General features: G+C 33.7%; 1 protein-coding gene across 2 annotated transcripts in view; it reads left to right on the forward strand.

Annotated features, from left to right (window-relative positions):
* The first annotated feature begins 1,135 nt into the window (after window positions 1-1,135).
* The window catches only part of TMPRSS15 (transmembrane serine protease 15), a 111,857-nt gene continuing 93,862 nt past the window's right edge, over window positions 1,136-19,130 (forward strand). The window contains exons 1-6 of one of the 2 annotated variants that reach the window (XM_074326540.1): window positions 1,136-1,280; window positions 3,934-4,064; window positions 4,336-4,403; window positions 12,949-13,100; window positions 15,745-15,789; window positions 17,241-17,255. In XM_074326540.1, the coding sequence (XP_074182641.1) occupies window positions 1,136-1,280; window positions 3,934-4,064; window positions 4,336-4,403; window positions 12,949-13,100; window positions 15,745-15,789; window positions 17,241-17,255 (556 nt within the window). The remainder of the gene's footprint in view (window positions 1,281-3,933; window positions 4,065-4,335; window positions 4,404-12,948; window positions 13,101-15,744; window positions 15,790-17,240; window positions 17,256-19,130) is intronic. The other variant, XM_074326546.1, reaches the window with a different exon arrangement.

Genomic DNA, 19,130 nt, shown 5'->3' on the forward strand with positions numbered 1-19,130 from the left:
CTCATTTTAGTCAATCATAATATGCCCACATTTTAGTGTAGTGAGGACCTGTAATCTAGGTCCTCGTTACCTCTGTCCAGTTTTCTTACCAGAACAAAAGGCAAACAGATTTACTTCACAGTAGTAATTTCATCTTATTTATTTATTTTCGAATTCTAGATTCTTTGTTATTCAAGGGGTGGAAGTTCCACTGATAAGCTGTACTTTACTTGCCAGAAAATAGTCCTGATTTTCCCAGAAAGCATAGATCTACAGTTATTAGAGTGGTTATCATAGAGTGTTCTCTTGTTATAATTGGGATGTTAATAGAGATAAAGTCCATGGCAAGTGAGCAATGCCATTCCTACCCAGAACATTTTCTTAAAATAGAACCAAATGTTTTATGCCTCTCACAGCAGCTACTCCCATTCATTGACACGAAACCATAAAGAGTAGCCATACGTTGCCTTGTTTAAGTGGACTTTCCTCTAAGTTAAATCAATATGGTCTTACATTGCATAACCTCACATGATAATGATGAAGATTATAAAATTTGTGATGGTTTCAGTAAAAATACATATTCAGAGAAAGAGCAGAAAGGACAGACATGTAGATATTAATGTGTATGTTAGGCTTTATAGATACCTGTGCATAAAAGTTATTTTTACAATGTCTATACCTACATAGGAGAAATGCCTTAATAATGACCTGAGTCAGAGCACAGAATATTGATCTATTAGGAACTCTCTACAAATATCAAATGCATGTGCCTAATGACTAATTTGTCTATCATGAATTCTATATTTTTCTTAATGGTTTTCAAAATGATAAAATGTCATTTTTGTTTACAACATGCATTTAATTTCATTCCTCTCCACAAATAGCCTGTTCAGTTAATTAACATTTACAACACTAGGTATCTCCTTACTCATTTATATCTCATTAAAGAGTAACTAGTCTTTTAAATCTACTGAATGTATAGAGACATGCTGTTGCCAAAGGGACATACACAACTCATTTGCACAGACTAGTAACACTGCTTAGAATTATGTTGTTGCTTTCCAAATGTTTTCTGAAAACTTGAGAGATTTTTCTTTCCAGCAGGTTTTTATATTCTCTCACAGTGTTTAGATTAGCCTATCTTCAAAAGCCAAAAATGATGTTAAAAAGAATTGTACCATCAAGGCACCATTCTCTCAGCACCTATGAAGTTATGTTTGCAGCTCTTGTTGTCATTTTGGTGGTGCTCTGTGCTGGATTAATTGCAGTGTCTTGGCTGTCAATCAAGAGATCAGAAAGAGGTAAGTCTCATGGAGCTGGCTGTTGAAGACAACCTCAGTTGAATGCACCCACTTTAACCTCAGTTATCCTGCCAGTACATTTTATTCACTGCTGTACTTTCATGACAAGATATTTATGTTGCATTGAGACGTTTTGCTATAGTTCATTCTGTAGAATATTAGAAAAATTAGTTGGTATATAATTTGAAACTTAATTCAGAATTCAAGCATGAGACTAAGTTTTTTAAATAAAAAATGCGAAGTAAGTTTCTTAGTTTCAACATATAACAAAGGTGGTTTCAAAGCCTGTAGGTTAACTCTGAGAGAATTTAATCACAAACATATTAAAACATGTTGACTATACAAGTCGATAAGTAAAGTTAAAGAAAAACTATTTATTTCTAGAGAAGGGTATCTTCATTCTCTTATTAGGCCAACAATTTTAATTGCAACAATATAAGAACATGTGGATATAAGTGAAGACTTATAAAGATCTCTAGTTGCCTGAGTAGCAACTTGTGATTAAAAAAATAAGAAGAAAAGGTAACTATTATTTAGAGTTAAATTATATGTACCAGCAGCTTTTTAAGTATCTTTAAATGTATTCTCTTGTTACAACAAAATTATGAGTTAGTTGTTATTATTACCTTCATTTTATAGGTAATAAATCAGAGACAGAATTTTAGCTTGTTTAAATTTTTACCATTACTAGGCAGTGGAAGATTCCAAACAAGACAATCCAACTCTAGAACTTGTGCTCTTAGTTATCATTTATTCATTCATAGGCTATATTTCTTAATTGCCAGCATAGCAATAACTTAAGTATTAGATTCATATTTTTTCTGAGAAAATGTTTAGTTTTAAAATTATGAATTATATATGGACATATTAATTCTTTCTGAAAACTCACAAAGTAGAACCTTTTAATGTGAGTGATTTTAGTTTTACCAAGAAAATTTTCAGCCTTTGAGTTAGCTGTTTTCCTCTAGTAAATGAATAAGTTTAAATCAGCATGCAGTAAATATGAATGATTAGGTTTTACAAAATAATTCCAAAATAATCCCTGCTTTGTTTAAATATGATAGTCATATATGAGGGATATATTTGAAAGAAAAAGAGCTCTTGTGGATATTTTATATGATTATGTGAACAATTAAACAAATTATAGAGGTTCACTTAGACTTTCAGAAAAGTGGCTCTTTGGTCTTATTTAAATGCTGTGAATAACTTCATTTGTAAGTCTACTGGAATCTCTGATGCTCAATAAAGATACAAAAGTTAGTGATCTTACTAGTAAAATAGGAAATAACTATTTATAAATGTTAATATGATTTCATAGTGAACAACTGAATATAAAAAAAGAATTGGAGTTAAATCTTTAATAGAACACCAGAAGATGCAAGACATATTATTTTTAATACATTGTTTTACTTTTCATTAGAGGTCATTTTAGACTTGCAAAAATTATTGTTTTTATAATATATAACCATTGTTCAGCTTCCCCTAATGTCAATATCTTGTATATCCATAGCACAATCATTATGGCCAAGAAATTAACATTGGTACAGTATTATTAACTGAACTGCCCACTTTATTCAAAGTCCAACATTTTTTCTACTAATGTCCTTTACTTGTTCAGGATCCAATTCAGACTTCTACATAAGACTTAGTTATCATGCTTCCTTAGTCTCCTCCAATCCATGACAGTTTTTCTTTTCTTTCCTTGTCTCAGTTTTTCCTTGCCTTTCACATTTAAGCATGCAAATCTTAATGTGATTTTGATTATTAAAAAATGATGTAATATAATAATATATGTTACATCAATTATGCAATGATATGGGAAAAGGAGAGATAACATTTTCTCATGCAAGGTCAATGTGAAAATTATATATCATTATTATTGTACTTACTAATGATTTCATCATCATGTCAGTTTCAGTTAAAGCAACTCATTTTAAATATAAATATATATCAAAGAAAATATTCTGATAAAGGCACTATGCAGGACTTAATGGCACAGTTTAGTACCCATGTTTATGTTCAGTTTGTTAGCATTTTCCTTACATTTTTTTACACTGAGATAATATACTTTCTTCAGCATTCTCAATAACTTCCCTAATAATAACATTCCACTCTAATGGCAAAAGGTCATACATGTCAATTTTATAATTATTAGAATGAAAGAAATAGCTTCAAAGCTATGTTTCAAACACACACACTGAAAGCTTCACAGGAATCCACATATAGAAAACCAGCAGTGTCCCAGGATGCTAGATGAGCAAGAAATATCTGAAAGCAATTACAAAACTTTTAATGGTCCATTTCTCACCATGTTTCTCTGAATCAGTTCCCATAATTGGTGGAAGTTGATCATCCCTGTATCTTCCAACAGGAATCTCAACAGTAAAAAAAAAAGCTTGGAAGCATGGAGTGTGGGTTAGACTTCAAAGGAAAAAAAAATAGGATCGAGAAAAAAGTTTAGTTTTTAATCTTTTAAAACAACCACACGTGGGGGAAAGCTACTGATTATGAAACATGGAAACTGCAAAGAAAAAGCAAAAGAACTGCCGCACCAACACAGGGAGCAAGAACTTTACTCTGTCTTAACCAGAATATGCATATCATCTCTTATAATTCACATGTTTCGTGTTTTAATTCTTATTAATTCATTTAGATGCAGTATTTGGAAAAAGTCATGAAGCCAGAGGGACTTTGAAAATAACATCAGGAGCTACATATAATCCTAACTTGCAAGACAAACTCTCAGCGGATTTCAAAATTCTTGCTTTTGACCTTCAGGAAATGGTAGGAGACTGTCTTTCAGCTTGTTTAAAAGTTCGAAACAGTTTCACTAACCACTTGCCAAAAGATACATAGATCCTGTTTTCTTACTTTGAAAAAATTAGTGAATAACTGTAACTGTGCCCAGGATACTTAAATAAATGAGCCTCATCACCACAGAGAAGAAAAATGCCCCAATACAGTTCTAAACAGAACATAAAGATGACTGTTTAAATTTTTTAACAAAAATTTAAATCCTAAATTTAATATGCTATTAACTTTTTTCATATTTTAGATAGATGAGATCTTTCAATCAAGTAATCTGAAAAATGAATATAAAAAGTCAAGAGTTTTACAATTTGAGTAAGTACAGCTCAAAAATTTCATGTTGATCGAAAGCACAGAATCAGAAAATAACGATCTTTTTGCTAAGATTTGTAAAATGGTGCCACTGCTTTTTGGAGAGAAAGGAATATTTTAAATTTTCAATTATTTCTGAGGATGCAGAAACTTTCACGTTAGTAGCAAATAACAATAATAATCTAGATAATTGACCTTATGTCAACATGTTTCTCTCTTCCTGAGGGTAAAATCTTGCAGACACACTGGAGGGGGTTGAGGTTGAATGTACGCAGATACAGACAGAGTGTTTGATTTTGCTATGAACATGTGAAACAAAGCTTGCACATTACACTGCATTTACATTTTAAGTCATAAGACAGAAGGGACTTACTCACTTATTCACTTATGCCCTATAAGACTGTACCTAGAGCAAAGTGAGTGCTCAATAAATGAATGAACCTTAGGTTAATAGGATCATGATATAATTCCACTACGGGTAGTTGAGTCAGAAGTTTTGTTCATGGCAAACGACTAAGGCCTTTGGAATCAGGGTATGAATCAGCAGGAAACTGTGATGCAAATTAGAATCTATAAAACACAGTTAAAAGGGAAAAAGTCAGAGAAAGATCTATTTAAAAAAATAGAGGACACTTCTCTTTTCTGCAGAAATAAAATGGGAAATAAGAAGCCCTGGGCAGGAGAAAGACCAAACAACGAAAGCCAAGATAAGCCTGGGGGAGCCTGATTTACACCACTTGCAAACCGAAGTAAACTGGTGGCAACATTCCTTAGTTACGAATGTCTATCCTCCCATATTCCTTTACCATGGAGGTAAATAAGTGTTAGTTTTTAGGCTGCTGGTACCCTACAATTGAAGGTAGTTAACACAGTCAGGGAGGCTGTACAATGAAAAAGCTCCAAACCAACAATTTCAAATGAAATCACAATATGTGAGCTCCCGAGCAGAGAGCAGTAGCCTCGCTTTATGTTTTTAGACCATGCAAAGTAACAACCTATAAAATGTAAATATCCATTCATTTTACTTTTATCCACTTATCATTTAATACAATGTACACCATTTATTAGGTTGATACAAAAGTGATTGCTGTTGAAAAGGTTAAAAAAAAATTGCAAAAACTGCAATGACTTTTGCACCAACCTAATATAATTTACTAACTAACGTTACCAGGCAATATGTGGCAAGTTGTGTATAGTGTATACATTTTGTGTAATAGGAATAATGCTAGAGAGAGGAAGGTTTGAAATGACAGTCCAGCCTTTGCTTGCCTGCTTTGCGCTGGAATGCCCACAGCCTCAGGAGGAAGTTCATTCTCATCCAAAACAAAGAAAGATTCACACTACTTAAAATGCATTCCCTCATGAATAAGGCTATCTGATAAAAATTAGGAATCCATTTTCAATGTCAACGTGAACATCATTGTTATAACTGTGTTTTATTTGTTTCTTTGTATCTTCAGTTGCTAGGAAATTATTTCTTATCCTCAACCAATTTTTTACTTCTTTGGCTCTCACCCACCGATCCTGGTTGTAGTTATTCTTTTTCTTGTGGAATAAATGTATCTCTATCATCGTATCTCAGTCCTTCAAATACCTGAAGACTGTTCCTAGTGTTATCATCCTAAATGTAGGTAGTCTCTGGGGTTTGTCTCAGAAACTCACTCTGGCCTTCTTACGCTTCTCCTTCCCACTCTCTATAAGATTCAACACCAGCCCTACCATGTTAGCTGTAGTTCCTCAAAAGCATCCATTATCTCTGTTGTATACTTTTTCACTGCCTGGACTTCCATTTCTTCCTTACTATATACTGTCTCTGTCCTTCCAATCCATCCTTATATGCCATTGCGAACCAAACAGCCCATGTCACCTCCTCAGGGGATGCTTACCTGACCTTCTAGAGTGATTTATGTACATCCTCCACCAGCTCATTTAGCACCTCGTATCCCGATGCAAAGTAACAATCCTCATACTGTAACGTGGTTGTCAATGTGCCTGTCTTCTTACTAGACAATGAGTTCCCTCGGGGCAAGGAATGTGTCTTTGATGTCTGTATTTTCTGAATCTAGTTAATGTCTGGCTCAGACTATGTGCTCTATAAAGTCCTAGCAAATGAACGGAACCATTTATTTAAAACTTGTTGATATGCTGAGTACTATATTAGTAACAGGTTTTCCTTTAACTCCTGACCTATTGACATAAAAATAAGTATACCCTTACTTTGCTTTAACTTTCTGTTAGAATAGAATTTCAATTTAAAAAATTCTAAACCAGTTCTTTGTTTATGCAGGAGTGTTCATGTACCAAAGAGCCCCTCTGGTTGTAAAGGTGGGTCAAGGAAGGTTTGATGAAAGATGTGGGACCTGGTCTGAGAAGCATGAGTGGAAACTACTTAAGTAGAGAAGAAAAGGGAGGCCATTTCTGGTAAAGAAGAATTAATGTAGCATATTGAGAATATGATCTGGTTGGCATTGAGGGGCCATTAGAATATGTTGAGAAATCATAAAAGAACACTTAGTTTTTACTGACCAAATAGGGGTAGGAAGGTCAAGTCAAAGACAGAGATCATGTTTTAGGAAACAATGATACAAGGTCAAATGAGGATTATTTAATGGGCAAAAGGAAACTCAGGGCCTTGCTATTTCCTGTTGGAACAAAACTAATCCTATCAGTGGAAGGAGCAATGGAAAAAAAGTCTAAAGCTTCACCTTATTGTACAAAAAAATAGTTTAAAAATATTTTTTCTTTCTTTTCTTTCTTTTTTCCTGTCATTCATTCTTTTTTCTCTTCTTCATTCTCATCTATTTATCTATCTATATTTATAATTCTGTATTTCATTGTATATTCATAACATCTTAGTCCCAGTAACCAGCCAGCCCTACCACCACCTGTTTTCTTTCCCATCTACAATACAGAGGCTTCTATTCCTGTTTTCCAGGGTTATTATCTCTGATAGGCTTTCACATTGGCCCCCTATCAGGACTAGAAGACATGTGGACTCTCAGAAAAGGTTAATTTTTTTTCTCATTCTCAAATTGCTATTTTTAAAAATATTTATTCCGTGAGGGTAAAACCATGCATGCAAGACTGGAAGACTTTTTTTTCCACTTTAAGCTATTTGTCTACTTTGGAGTGAGTGGAACCAATTTCTCTTTTCCAGTTTTGTAGAGGATTGGTGGTGGAAATCTGCATTAAAGAATTAATTCAGATTGATTTCTCAAAGATTTTAATGCTCTTTGAGGAGAGGTATCTGTGGTACCTGCCTCTCCTGCATTGGGTTCTGCCATGAAATCCACACAAAGCAGAGTATCCACTCAGAGCTTATTGGAATAGTTTTACTAATGGGACTCTTTGTGTTTACATACCGTGTTTCCCCAAAAATAAGACCTAGCTGGACAATCAGCTCTAGTGCGTCTTTTGGAGCAAAAATTAATATAAGAGCCAGTCTTATTTTACTACAATATAAGACTGGGTGTAATATAATATAATATATAATATAATACCAGGTCTTATATTAATTTTTGCTCCAAAAGACACAGTAGAATTGATCATCCAGCTAGGTCTTATTTTCAGGGAAACAGGGTATTATAATATGCTAGATAACTTTATTTTTACTAGATTGAGAAGATTTGCTGAATATAGACTTTTATATATAGGCCTGGTGGGTTATTAAAACCCCAGCATTTTATTTAATATCAATAAGTAATCTTTTATTTATCTAGATGCTAAAATCACTATATTTGAAACTGGAAATTATTTCAGCTGAGGAATTCTTTCTTTCCCCTTCTTTATAGATACCTAGGACCAATATAGTGCCTAAACCTTCATACATATTTTATAATGACTCTCAGATAGTATACTCCATCAGTGTAGAAATGCTTCCACTTAGTTGTATCTGAACTACTTTTAAATCAGAAGTGAGGTTTTGAAAGATGCAAAGCAAAGGAACATTATGAAAATGTCTGTCAGATAAATTGCAGGTCAGTGCTTTGGGAGACTGAGAAGAGAAGGATGGGAAAAGAAATTCAGAAGCTGGGGAAGAAAGTACCAAGCAAACATTTAAGTTTACTTTAGATAATCACACATAAAATGACATATTTCACTCAGAGGAAAAAGTGGCAGATTCCTAATTAGCTTCATAAATTATTTTAATTTTAAACTCCAATTGCTAAAATCAAGAAACAGAAATAACTGAGCTCTCAGCTCACAATACCCACACCAACTATGAAAAACACATCTAAAAATCCTTTAAAATACCTAGTTTCTTGTTTGTTACTGATTTTAATTAAACTCACACAACATGCAAGTGTATATGGTAATACTAAAGCACTATGAATACTAAACTTAGGCCTTAACCTACCTCTTCCGATTTAATGTCAACGCCTCGTCCCTTGGAAACTGTGTGTGTGTGTGTGTGTGTGTGTGTGTAGCCACCCTGCAGGTCAAGTAAGTGGTTTGCTCACCTCTGGGAACACTTTTTGTTATCCTGCTTTGTGGATAGTGATTTGACTCAGAGAGCATTTAGCGGTTGATTCTTTTAATAAAGTGCTGTTTACCCTCTGTGGCAATATGCAGCTCATTCTGCCCTTTCAGCACAAAGGAGTCACCAAGTTAGTAAGGAAAAGACTTTTGTTTACTCAGCAACCCTAGAGGTTATCAATATCATTAAGGAAAATAAGAGATAAGAAATAAGAAACATTTTGATTTATTGCACACAGGCTCTCTGTACAATGATAGGATTTATCTGCTTAAAAAAAACACAAAACTCTCAGCTACTCCACTGGAACAAGTACTTTGAAATGAAAATGGCCATTGTTTCCTTTTCATTTTCCTAAAGAATTTTCATTTACCTTAATAAACAAAAATCAGTGTCACAGTCGTGACAGAGGATTGTTACTAAATTACTCAGGTAACAGCTTTAGTGTTTTTTTTTGTGTGTTTTTTGGGGGGTTTTTTTTTAGGGGATTTTATTGGGGAACAGTGTGTACTTCCAGGCCTTTTTTTCCTAGTCAAGTTGTCGTCCTTTCAATCTTAGTTGTGGAGGGTGCTGTTTAGCTTCAAGTTGTTGTCCTTTCAGTCTTAGTTGTGGAGGGTGCAGCTCAGCTCCAGGTCCAGTTGCCGTTGCTAGTTGCAGGGGGTGCAGCCCACCATTTCTTGTGGGTGTCGAACCGGCAACCTTGTGGTTGAGAGGACGCGCTCCAACCAACTGAGGCATCCGGGAGCTCAGCGGCAGCTCAGCTCAAGGTGCTGTGTTCAATCTTAGTTGCAGGCGCCACTGCCCACCATCCCTTGCGGGAGTCGAGGAATTGAACTAGCAACCTTGTGGTTGAGAGCCCACTGGCCCATGTGGGAATTGAACCAGCATCCTTCAGAGTTAGGAAAGTGGAGCTCTAACTGCCTGAGCCACCGGGCCAGCCCTAGTGTTCTTATTAGGTGTAGCACAAGTGTTTATTATGGTTTTCTTGATTTCAACTATATGTCTCTGTAATCTCAACATTTACACTGAAAAAAACAACAAATTTTAAAGATAACAACTGTATGTGGATAGGGGATCCATAACTCCTGTCTTTGCAAAGCATAAATTATTAAATGCAATGTATAATTCATAACTAAGAAAACACATCTTTCATACAAAGGTATTTTAGGCCTGAGGATGAACTAATCCAGTTATTTTCAACCCAGTGAAGGAAAATGCCAGATTTATACTTCCTCTACCAAAAATATCTTACCTCTTCTACTCCCTTAAATAAAATAAAATAAAAGCAAGTGTTCAAATTAAACATGTAGAAATGACGTTTAAAAAAAAAAAATCTCAGATTTAGTCAGAATTAAAACTATCTACTGTGACCAAGGATATGGAGATGTGGAATTGTGAACAGAAAAATTAAAGGCTATTGTTCACTATCACTTTATTTTAACAATATTTAATCCATTTAAGTCCATTTAACTTTTGGGGATTGGGGACAGGGTGGTTAAGGAGACATCTTTAGAAGGAGGAGGAAGAGAAGGAAGGGAGGGGGCAGGACTGTGGAAGAAGGAGAAAAAAGGGAAGATTTCTATCTTTTGAAAGTATGGAGGGAACAAATTTCTACCACTCCACTCCCAAAAATACAACCAGCTATTTCCTCCATCTATTTGGGTATAAATTTCTGGTCACAATGCAAGATAATTGTAAATGTGAACCCAGGTAAATGTGTTGTATTGCCTTTCCCTGACAAAGTCCATCATGGAATTGACAGAGGTGGTGTTGCAGGTGGAGAATGAGAATTATATAAAAACACATCTGGGAGACAGATGTTCTGTCTCTGGATTTCATCCCTATCTCTGATACTAATAAACTGTGTAACTCTAGATAAAGTTACCTACATTCCTCTGAGCCTCAGTCTCCCAATTGCTAAAATGACAATTTGGTCAACATCGGGTGCAAAAATAACCTCCCTTTAAACAGGAGCTCCTGTTTAAATAAATATGGGATGATCCCGGAGAGTTGTGTGCCAGTTAGGACTTTTTAAATTGCAGTTAACAGAGCACATAACTAAAAGAGCCTTAAACAATAAGTGTTTATCATCTGACATCACAATAAACCTAGGCATTTCACCAGAAGGTAGTTTAGTCGTATAATGACAGTGACATAATCAATACTTTAGATTCATTCTTTCTTTCATTATGCTAGATTTAGCTTGCCTCATGGTAGCAAGATGGATGTAGCAATTCCAGCCATCACATATAGACATAATAATGTTCAGCAAATAAGAGTAGTAAGTAGTCCACTATGAGCCATTATTTTGTTAGATATGGAAAAGTTTTCCAGGAGTTTCCCATAATTGTCTCCTCGTCATCCACTGACCAGGGCCTGGTTATAAACCCATGAATAAAACTGTCATTGATATGAGCAATGGTTGGAGAAGCTCTCACCTTTTGTAAGAAAATGGAGTTATTCTCAAATAAAATTAAGGATTGGTTATCATGGCCAATGGAAAAATTAACAAGTGTGGAAGAATAGATAAAAAACAGTGTCTGTGACAAAATGTATCTGTATCAAGAACAACATGTGATTCCACGTATGGGTATGGTTGGGGAATCCTGAACTAAAGGGTTACTAAAGAGCCTAGTCATTTACAAGATCAGGTTACTATGATTTAATCAATGATTGGAAAGTTAAACATTCTAACATTTTTAAATAATTTATTTAATAGAGGTGAAATATGCAATTATTGTACCAGAGTATCTTGTTTACTTCAAAAACGGAAAACCAACTACATAGAAAGGAATCATTTCTGCTAAACTGTGAACATGAATAATAGCACAGACATTAAGAAGGACTATACTACCCAGTGGACATACTGATCTACTATGATAGTTCAAGAACATTTTGATTATTTATATAGTCAGGGAGGAAAGAAAAAAACGAACATTTGTTCTTAATTTTGTCAAGATAGATATATGGACAGATACACAAAGGACTCTTTTGGAGTTGACAAAATCCTTCAAAAAGCTCAATAACATAGATATCACAAGGATATGAGTGTAACCACCTAAATTTTGGAACTAGCAAACATACCATGCTAAATTTTGGTTCTCTTTAGTCAGCCTCTTAAGAATCCAAGTATATACCATGAGTACGCCAGTTTACTTGGGACTACAGAATGAATATCAGAGCTAGAGTTTGTCTCCCAAGTGGTCATATACTGAAAGCACAGGATGAGAGAAATAGAAACATAGGCTGGAGAGCAAATGTCTCTCAAGTATCCCTACTGAGCCAATTTTTTTTCCATTTTTATGTTTCTTTAAACTGTAAACAAATCACCAGGGAACAGAACTTTTTAAATGCATACTGCAGAGCACGGAATAAAAAGGAAGATAACTTGGGCCGTATTATTGAACTATAATTTTACGCTCTGAGATGATATAGGCAAGATAATCCCAACCCTTCACAATGAGAATGAATATCCCATAAGTCCCCAATAACTCAGTATGCTTGTCTTCTTTCTATCCCTTAAATTCAGAGCATACTTAGATATTTTATATTAAGAATAGAGAAGAAAAAGTAGATACAGATTAGCTGCTATAAGCTTGCTATCAGGCCTTCATAAACTATATAGAAAAATTTCTCTGAAATCAGAGAAACTACCTTAGACTTTCCTCTACTTAGAAATTATCTGTGAAAAATCACAAATCCACACTCTTCATTTCTTCTAACAATAAAATAAGAACAAAGGTCATGATACCACATGATTTGATTTAATTTGACACAAGTGATTCTGGGAAACAGCCTGGCCTGGAAATTTGTGTGCTAATGTGGAACTCAGAAAACTCAGATTTCAATTCTGGATCTGTCTTTGTGTTCTTAGAAAAACATTTAGTCTTTTAATTCCTTTTTCTTCCACCTGTGAAATAAAGATAATGTTTGACATAACCTACCTTGCGCAGGTGTAATGAGGATTAACAAGGTGATAACTGCAGAGAATTTCAAAGACATCTGACATGAATTGAGCACAAATCATTTGAAGAAGCCTGACTTTTTCTTCCTATATCATCTTTTGCTTTGCAGAAATGGCAGCGTAACAGTCATATTTGACCTTTTCTTTGCCCAGTGGGTGTCAAATGAAAATGTAAAAGAAGAGCTGATTCAAGGCATTGAAGCAAATAAATCCAGCCAACTGGTCACTTTCCATATTGATTTGAACAGCATTGATATCACAGGTATCTGTGAACATTATTTGATTTCTTTGAATCATTAAGCTATGAAATTAAAATTCTAGCTATATTCCCAGGAAGAAGTGGGATCACCCTTGAATTCAGGAACGTGTTTTACTGCCTGAGGTAACACATTTATCTGAGAAACATGAAATACAGAGTAACCAAATTTGAAGACATAGTGAGGAAAAGTTTATAAAATATCAAAAAGGTTCTGAAAATATGAGCATGTATAAATGTTTGTGGATCTTATCACATTCTTGGCACTAGTCCAGCACATCCGGCCTTTCCCCTATCAGAAAGTACATGCTCTCTGAGTCATGAACATTATTAGATTACAAAGTCAAGTGGCAAGTCCAGTCTCTGATTTAGAACTTAAAAGAAGGAAAGGAAGGAAAAAGAGGGGTCAATGAGTTTGATTCATCCTGGTTATTTAATGATATAAAGAAAACTGTATTTTTTTTAAATGATAAATAATTTTAAGATAAGAGTAAATAAAAAATGAAAAGGTACAGGGCATCAAAAATAATAGTATACGCCTATCAATGCTTAGATTTTTCTAAGTTTTCTATTCTAGTTATCCTCCATTCAAGTCAACAAACATTTACCCTGTGTGTTTATGTTGGTTGGTGTGCTTATTGAACAACGAGAACTGGCCAGGTCTTTCCAGGTCCACAATCTCTTAACATTTGTAAATCTTGAGACCAATTATGTTTTGGCATTTAGAAATTTGGGGAGGTTAGAAAGCTAGTCAACATTCAAACATTCACATCAAGTGGAATAAAAGCAAACTCCAAATAGCCTAATGTCAGTTCAAATAGTTTTGTTACAGAACGAGATCAGTCAATGAACATTTGCCTCTAAATCAAATATATAAAACCATGCAGCAGCTTTTTTGTTTTGTTTTGTTTTTCAGTTTAGTACTAGTAGATATGAAATTGTGGACCTCTGATTGCTTTTCTTTGCAACATTGTTCATCAAACGCAGTTTCCTCTTTCATTAAGTCTCCTGCTATATCCTGCAGTGCCTGTTCAAAGAGAGAGAGCTAAAGTTCTCAGCAGCTCCTCTACCGATGGCTTGGAACTCTCTGGCACAGCGGCTGGAGTTGACTGTGTTGGATCTTTGGTTCAGATGCCTAAAAGCTACTGCTATTATTAGTTAGAACAGAGGCTTTACCTATCAACACATTTACTCCTCATATTGATCCTATTACAAGGTGTCTTTATTACCCTAATTTGTAAATGAGAAGACCAGCACACAGATAATTTGGGGGAATTACCTTAAATCACACAGCTATTTAGGGTTGGATCAAGGTTTCTGATCCAGGTGGTCAGACCCTAATGTCTGTCCTCTTAACCATTATACTAGAGTTTGTTTGTAGGGGTTTTACTTGAGCAGTATTGAGTGATGTTTTTTCCCAATAGTCAATTTTCTTCTAGAAAGTTGATTTCTTGCTATCTTCATTTGAATGTGTTTCATTTTCTGGAGGTCTGTTATGGCAAATGAATTGACAGGTGTGCTAACATTTATTTTCATGACTCCCTACAGTGGGGCTATTTGAGGGAGAAAAGTCTGTGGTTTTAAAAATATGTATTTATTCAATAAAATCTTATAAGTTAACTTAGAATAAGTACCTTGAACGCAATCAACTATATCACATCAACTCAAAAATATGCTCCACAAGTTGAAGTTATATTTAATTTGTTGAACTACGTTCAAACGTATTTATACTCGTAAACATGATACCAAGCTTAACTTTAGGTATTTAAGTTTAATATTCATTTGTATCATGTGAATTTTCAAATTTATTACATTTTAAAATTGGTTAAGAATTTCATAAATTCCTTGGAGTTTTGCATAGTATACTGCATAATCAATCATAATAAAAATTAAAATGCTATCTTCTTTATGAAAAAATGGTATAAACCTTGTTATCTTCTTCATCAATAATATTCATATATCATTTATGAAACTGCTATCGATCTTGTAGAAACTGGACAATGCAGAAATGAATAAATATTGAGACAAACCTCTTAACCCACTTACCATAAATACAGTTTTGAATAAAAACATTCATTAGATGAAGGTTTTTCATAAGATATGCTTTGTTTTCTTTTATATCTTACATAGTTGTCATAGTTTTGTCATACAAAAATACATATATTTTAAAAACTGTAAAACATGTTAAAGGGTGAAGAAAATACCTAGTTATTTTTTTATATGAAAAGCACTTTATACTTAGACAGTACTTATTCCCAGCAATATTATATGCAAGATTATTTTGATGTCTTTCACATGTATCAGTGAAACACCATTGGTTCTAGATCGAAAAGATCTTGTGTGTAATGTTACATTAGCTGTCTTAAATATAAATTATTCTATATAACTATGATGAATAAGTACTCGTAGATATTTTTCTTAAATGGGTAAAATAAAGCAAACTTTTTGGATAGGTAAATTTTATAGAGAGAATATTCATTGAATGGATCACAGTTAAATAATAACAGGAACATTTAGCATGAGATAGGATGCAACAGGAACTCTAAAGGCTCACATGTCCTCTGAATGAATATTTAAACTGTACTTAATGTTTTGCAATTTATGCATATCATGAGCTGACTTTTCAACTGAACTTTACTTTTTATTATAGCATCTTTGGAGAATTTCTCTACGGCAAGCCCTGCAACAACTTCAGGTCAGTGAAAACTAACTTGGCATTTTAAAAACTAACTTGGTGAACATCAAACTCCATGACATTAGGGAAGGATTCATTTTTCTTTAGTAGCTCTTTTTGAGACATTTAGTCTTTCTATTAAAATGTAAGAAACATAAATTTTGGTTCAGAGTAATATAGTTCAGAATATTGCAGAGTTCATAATGCTTAGTCATAACTGCCAAGGATATGCATTTCCAATTTCATATTTTAAACTCTGTATACATATGTATACATGTATTGGTGTGAGTGTGTGTGCGTGTGCGCACACACGTGCGCATATGTGTGTATGACCCCCAAATAAGGTTCTGATCATACAGCCTTAGAGATGAAGCCATCTATAAGGTTACTAGGAATGAGAGAAAAAAAGTTTCAAAATGCATTGCACTCTTTGGAAAGAAGAATCTAAGACTTAATGTTAACTTTGCTCTATTCCAGCATTTTCTTCACTGCATCTTTCTAACTACAATTGGTCACTACTGCTCTCTATATTTAGAACTTCACTTTGTTTTATAAAAATCACGCCACCAATAAAAGAGTCTGCTTTGGGAAATTATCAATAATTTTAGAATTAACAGAATTGTCTTAAAACATAGTTATTTGATTATTAAAAAATCATTTAAATTGAAGTCAGAAGACATAAACATTAATCCTGGTGCTGCCCATTACCAGAATCACTGAGCATATCTCTTTACCCCTCTGAAAATCTGTTTTCCATAAATCATGAATAATGAAAATTTTCTGAATATTTCAGAAGTCATTCAAAATATCAAATTTTTATATAAATAATTTTTAAAGTGAAAAATTGTTTTAAAACCATAAAGGTGTAACTTTTGGTACTCTCTGTAATCATGACCATTTTATAATATCTGAAAGCTCTATTTTTTTTTTTTAAGTATCTGCTTGGTCCAGTTACTGTATTTTATAAACATTATGTAATTTAATTATCAGAATGATCCTATAGAATAATAATATTTTTTCCATTTAAAAAGATTCACACAGCTATTGTCAAACTCAGGAATTGAACGCAATTCCTTTGGACTCCAAAGCCCATGGTCTAAGCATAATCCAAGCTTCTATTTCAAATAACATCAAATTAACCTAGAACATTTAAGATTACAGCCATCATAAAATTAATGAATCCTATGTTTGGTTATTATTGGTAATTTAAAATCATCATCTTTTACTTAAAAAATAAAAGATGACTTAAAAACCATAACAACCTCTGCTCTACAATTCTAAAGATCAGTGAAAACATAAAAGATTTCTTCTTAGATCCAGATACAAATGATATATTCTTAAGTTAACAGATACTAATAATTCACAGTAACGTTAAACTGTCAAGTTAAATATTAAACAGAAAGAATATATAATCAATTACTAATAATCAGTTTAAAATGTAAGAGTTATTTTAATGTCATTTATTTTTACAGGCAAGATAACAATCAGTCCTCTGAAAACCCCAGGTCAATTTTTTATAATATTTAAAACATTTTCACTAATATTTCCTTTTAGGTTCCTGAGAATATTGGAACATTGCCTGTACAGAGTTTACCTGAAGAGATTAGGGACACATGTAGGCCATTCAAGATGCAGATTAATTTAGGACCCGAGAAGGCACTTTAGTTAACAGGCAGATACACAGAGGCACAGTAGATAATCACTAGGAATCCAGATAAATTGTCACATCAAAGATGTACACACCAGTAGTAGGTACAAATAGGCACTGAATGAAAAGCTGGTGAATGAATGAATCCAAGGCCACTTTGGTACTGGTTTGGCAACCAGTACAGCTGTTAAGATGTGCGAAAAGAAAGAAAATCCTTTAAGATAGAGTCAGAAAGCTCTGCAGGAGGAGCTCTCACACACAACCACTCACTGTACCTTGCAGACCAGCAGAAGGAAGAAAAATTTCCCCCTAGCCTAGCAACAGGCCCAGTCAATGATAAACCATCATTAATCAGCCAATGGGAAGCCAATCCACTTTAAACTCCCGGTTTCTTCCAACGGGCATCTTGTTTTTAACAGCTCCTGGAAACTCCCTCTTTTTCTCTAAAAAGTAATTTTCTCTTGGTTTTGTCATAGCTTGCATGTCCCAAATTGCAATTCCTCTGGCAATTCCTGAATAAACCCATTTTGTGTAAAATAACTGGCTGTTTTATTTTTAAAGTTGACAGAGGAGAGGTGAAGCATGTCTAACTTACATGCAGAGAGAATAATCAAAGGAAAAAATAAAATCCCTCACATCTGATGAAACCTACGTTTTGATTCTATTGGTGACATTCATTGCCATTGGTAATAGTCATGGTTCTAACAGAGGACTCGAGTAAGGTCAGATAATCCGAGCATTAACCCCAAATATATTGCTTACTTTTGGTGAAATGTTAGGCTCAAACTGCAAACTTTTATTCTCTAGTTTTCTTATCTATAAAACAGGGGTAATATTAACTGCTGTGCTATCAGAGAATTCTCAGGAACCTAAAAGGAAACATTAGTGAAAATGTTTTAAATATTATAAAAATTGACTTGGGGTTTTCAGAGGACTGCTGGTTGTTATCTTGTCTGTAAAAATAAATGACATTAAAATAACTCTTACATTTTAAACTGATTATTAGTGATCGATTATATATTCTTTCTGTTTAATATTTAACTTGACAGTTTTAACGTTACTATGAATTATTAGTATCTGTTAACTTAAGAATATATCATTTGTATCTGGATCTAAGAAGAAATATTTTATGTTTTCATTGATCTTTAGAATTGTAGAGCAGAGGTTGTTATGGTTTTTAAGTCATCTTTTATTTTTTAAGTAAAAGATGATGATCTTCAACTCTTAAAATATCACCATATTTGTGTAATTAAAATTTTTATCACATGTTATGTACATACAAGGAGAGGATATTTATGAAACTATAAATACCCTCTGAGTAAGACTGAATAATTCTGGTTAAAATGTTTTGTGTGATGTCTGAAAAGCAAAGTAATACGTGAATCATTAAAACACTTTATGAAATATACCATCACACCTCCAAACCCACAGAGGTCTGTTATGGTGGGATAAGCCTGCTTGGTGTTGTATTTAAGTGTTATCCATATAACAGCACAACATATTGAAAAATAAAACAGTTGTTCAGCCCATAATCCTTTCTCCAATGTAGAAGACTATGGCAGCTAAAATCATCTTTCAACACAATTTCAAAAAATGCTTTTAGGATTGATGATGGTTAATTTGTTTAGTCTACAAGCAAACTGAAAAAATCATTTTAATATATTTTCATTAATTTATTTCTAACACTTTGAAAGTCAGCAACAAATATCCAAAT

This window comes from Rhinolophus sinicus, linkage group LG01 (genome assembly GCF_036562045.2).
Source record: "Rhinolophus sinicus isolate RSC01 linkage group LG01, ASM3656204v1, whole genome shotgun sequence".
Taxonomy (NCBI): Eukaryota; Metazoa; Chordata; class Mammalia; order Chiroptera; family Rhinolophidae; genus Rhinolophus; species Rhinolophus sinicus.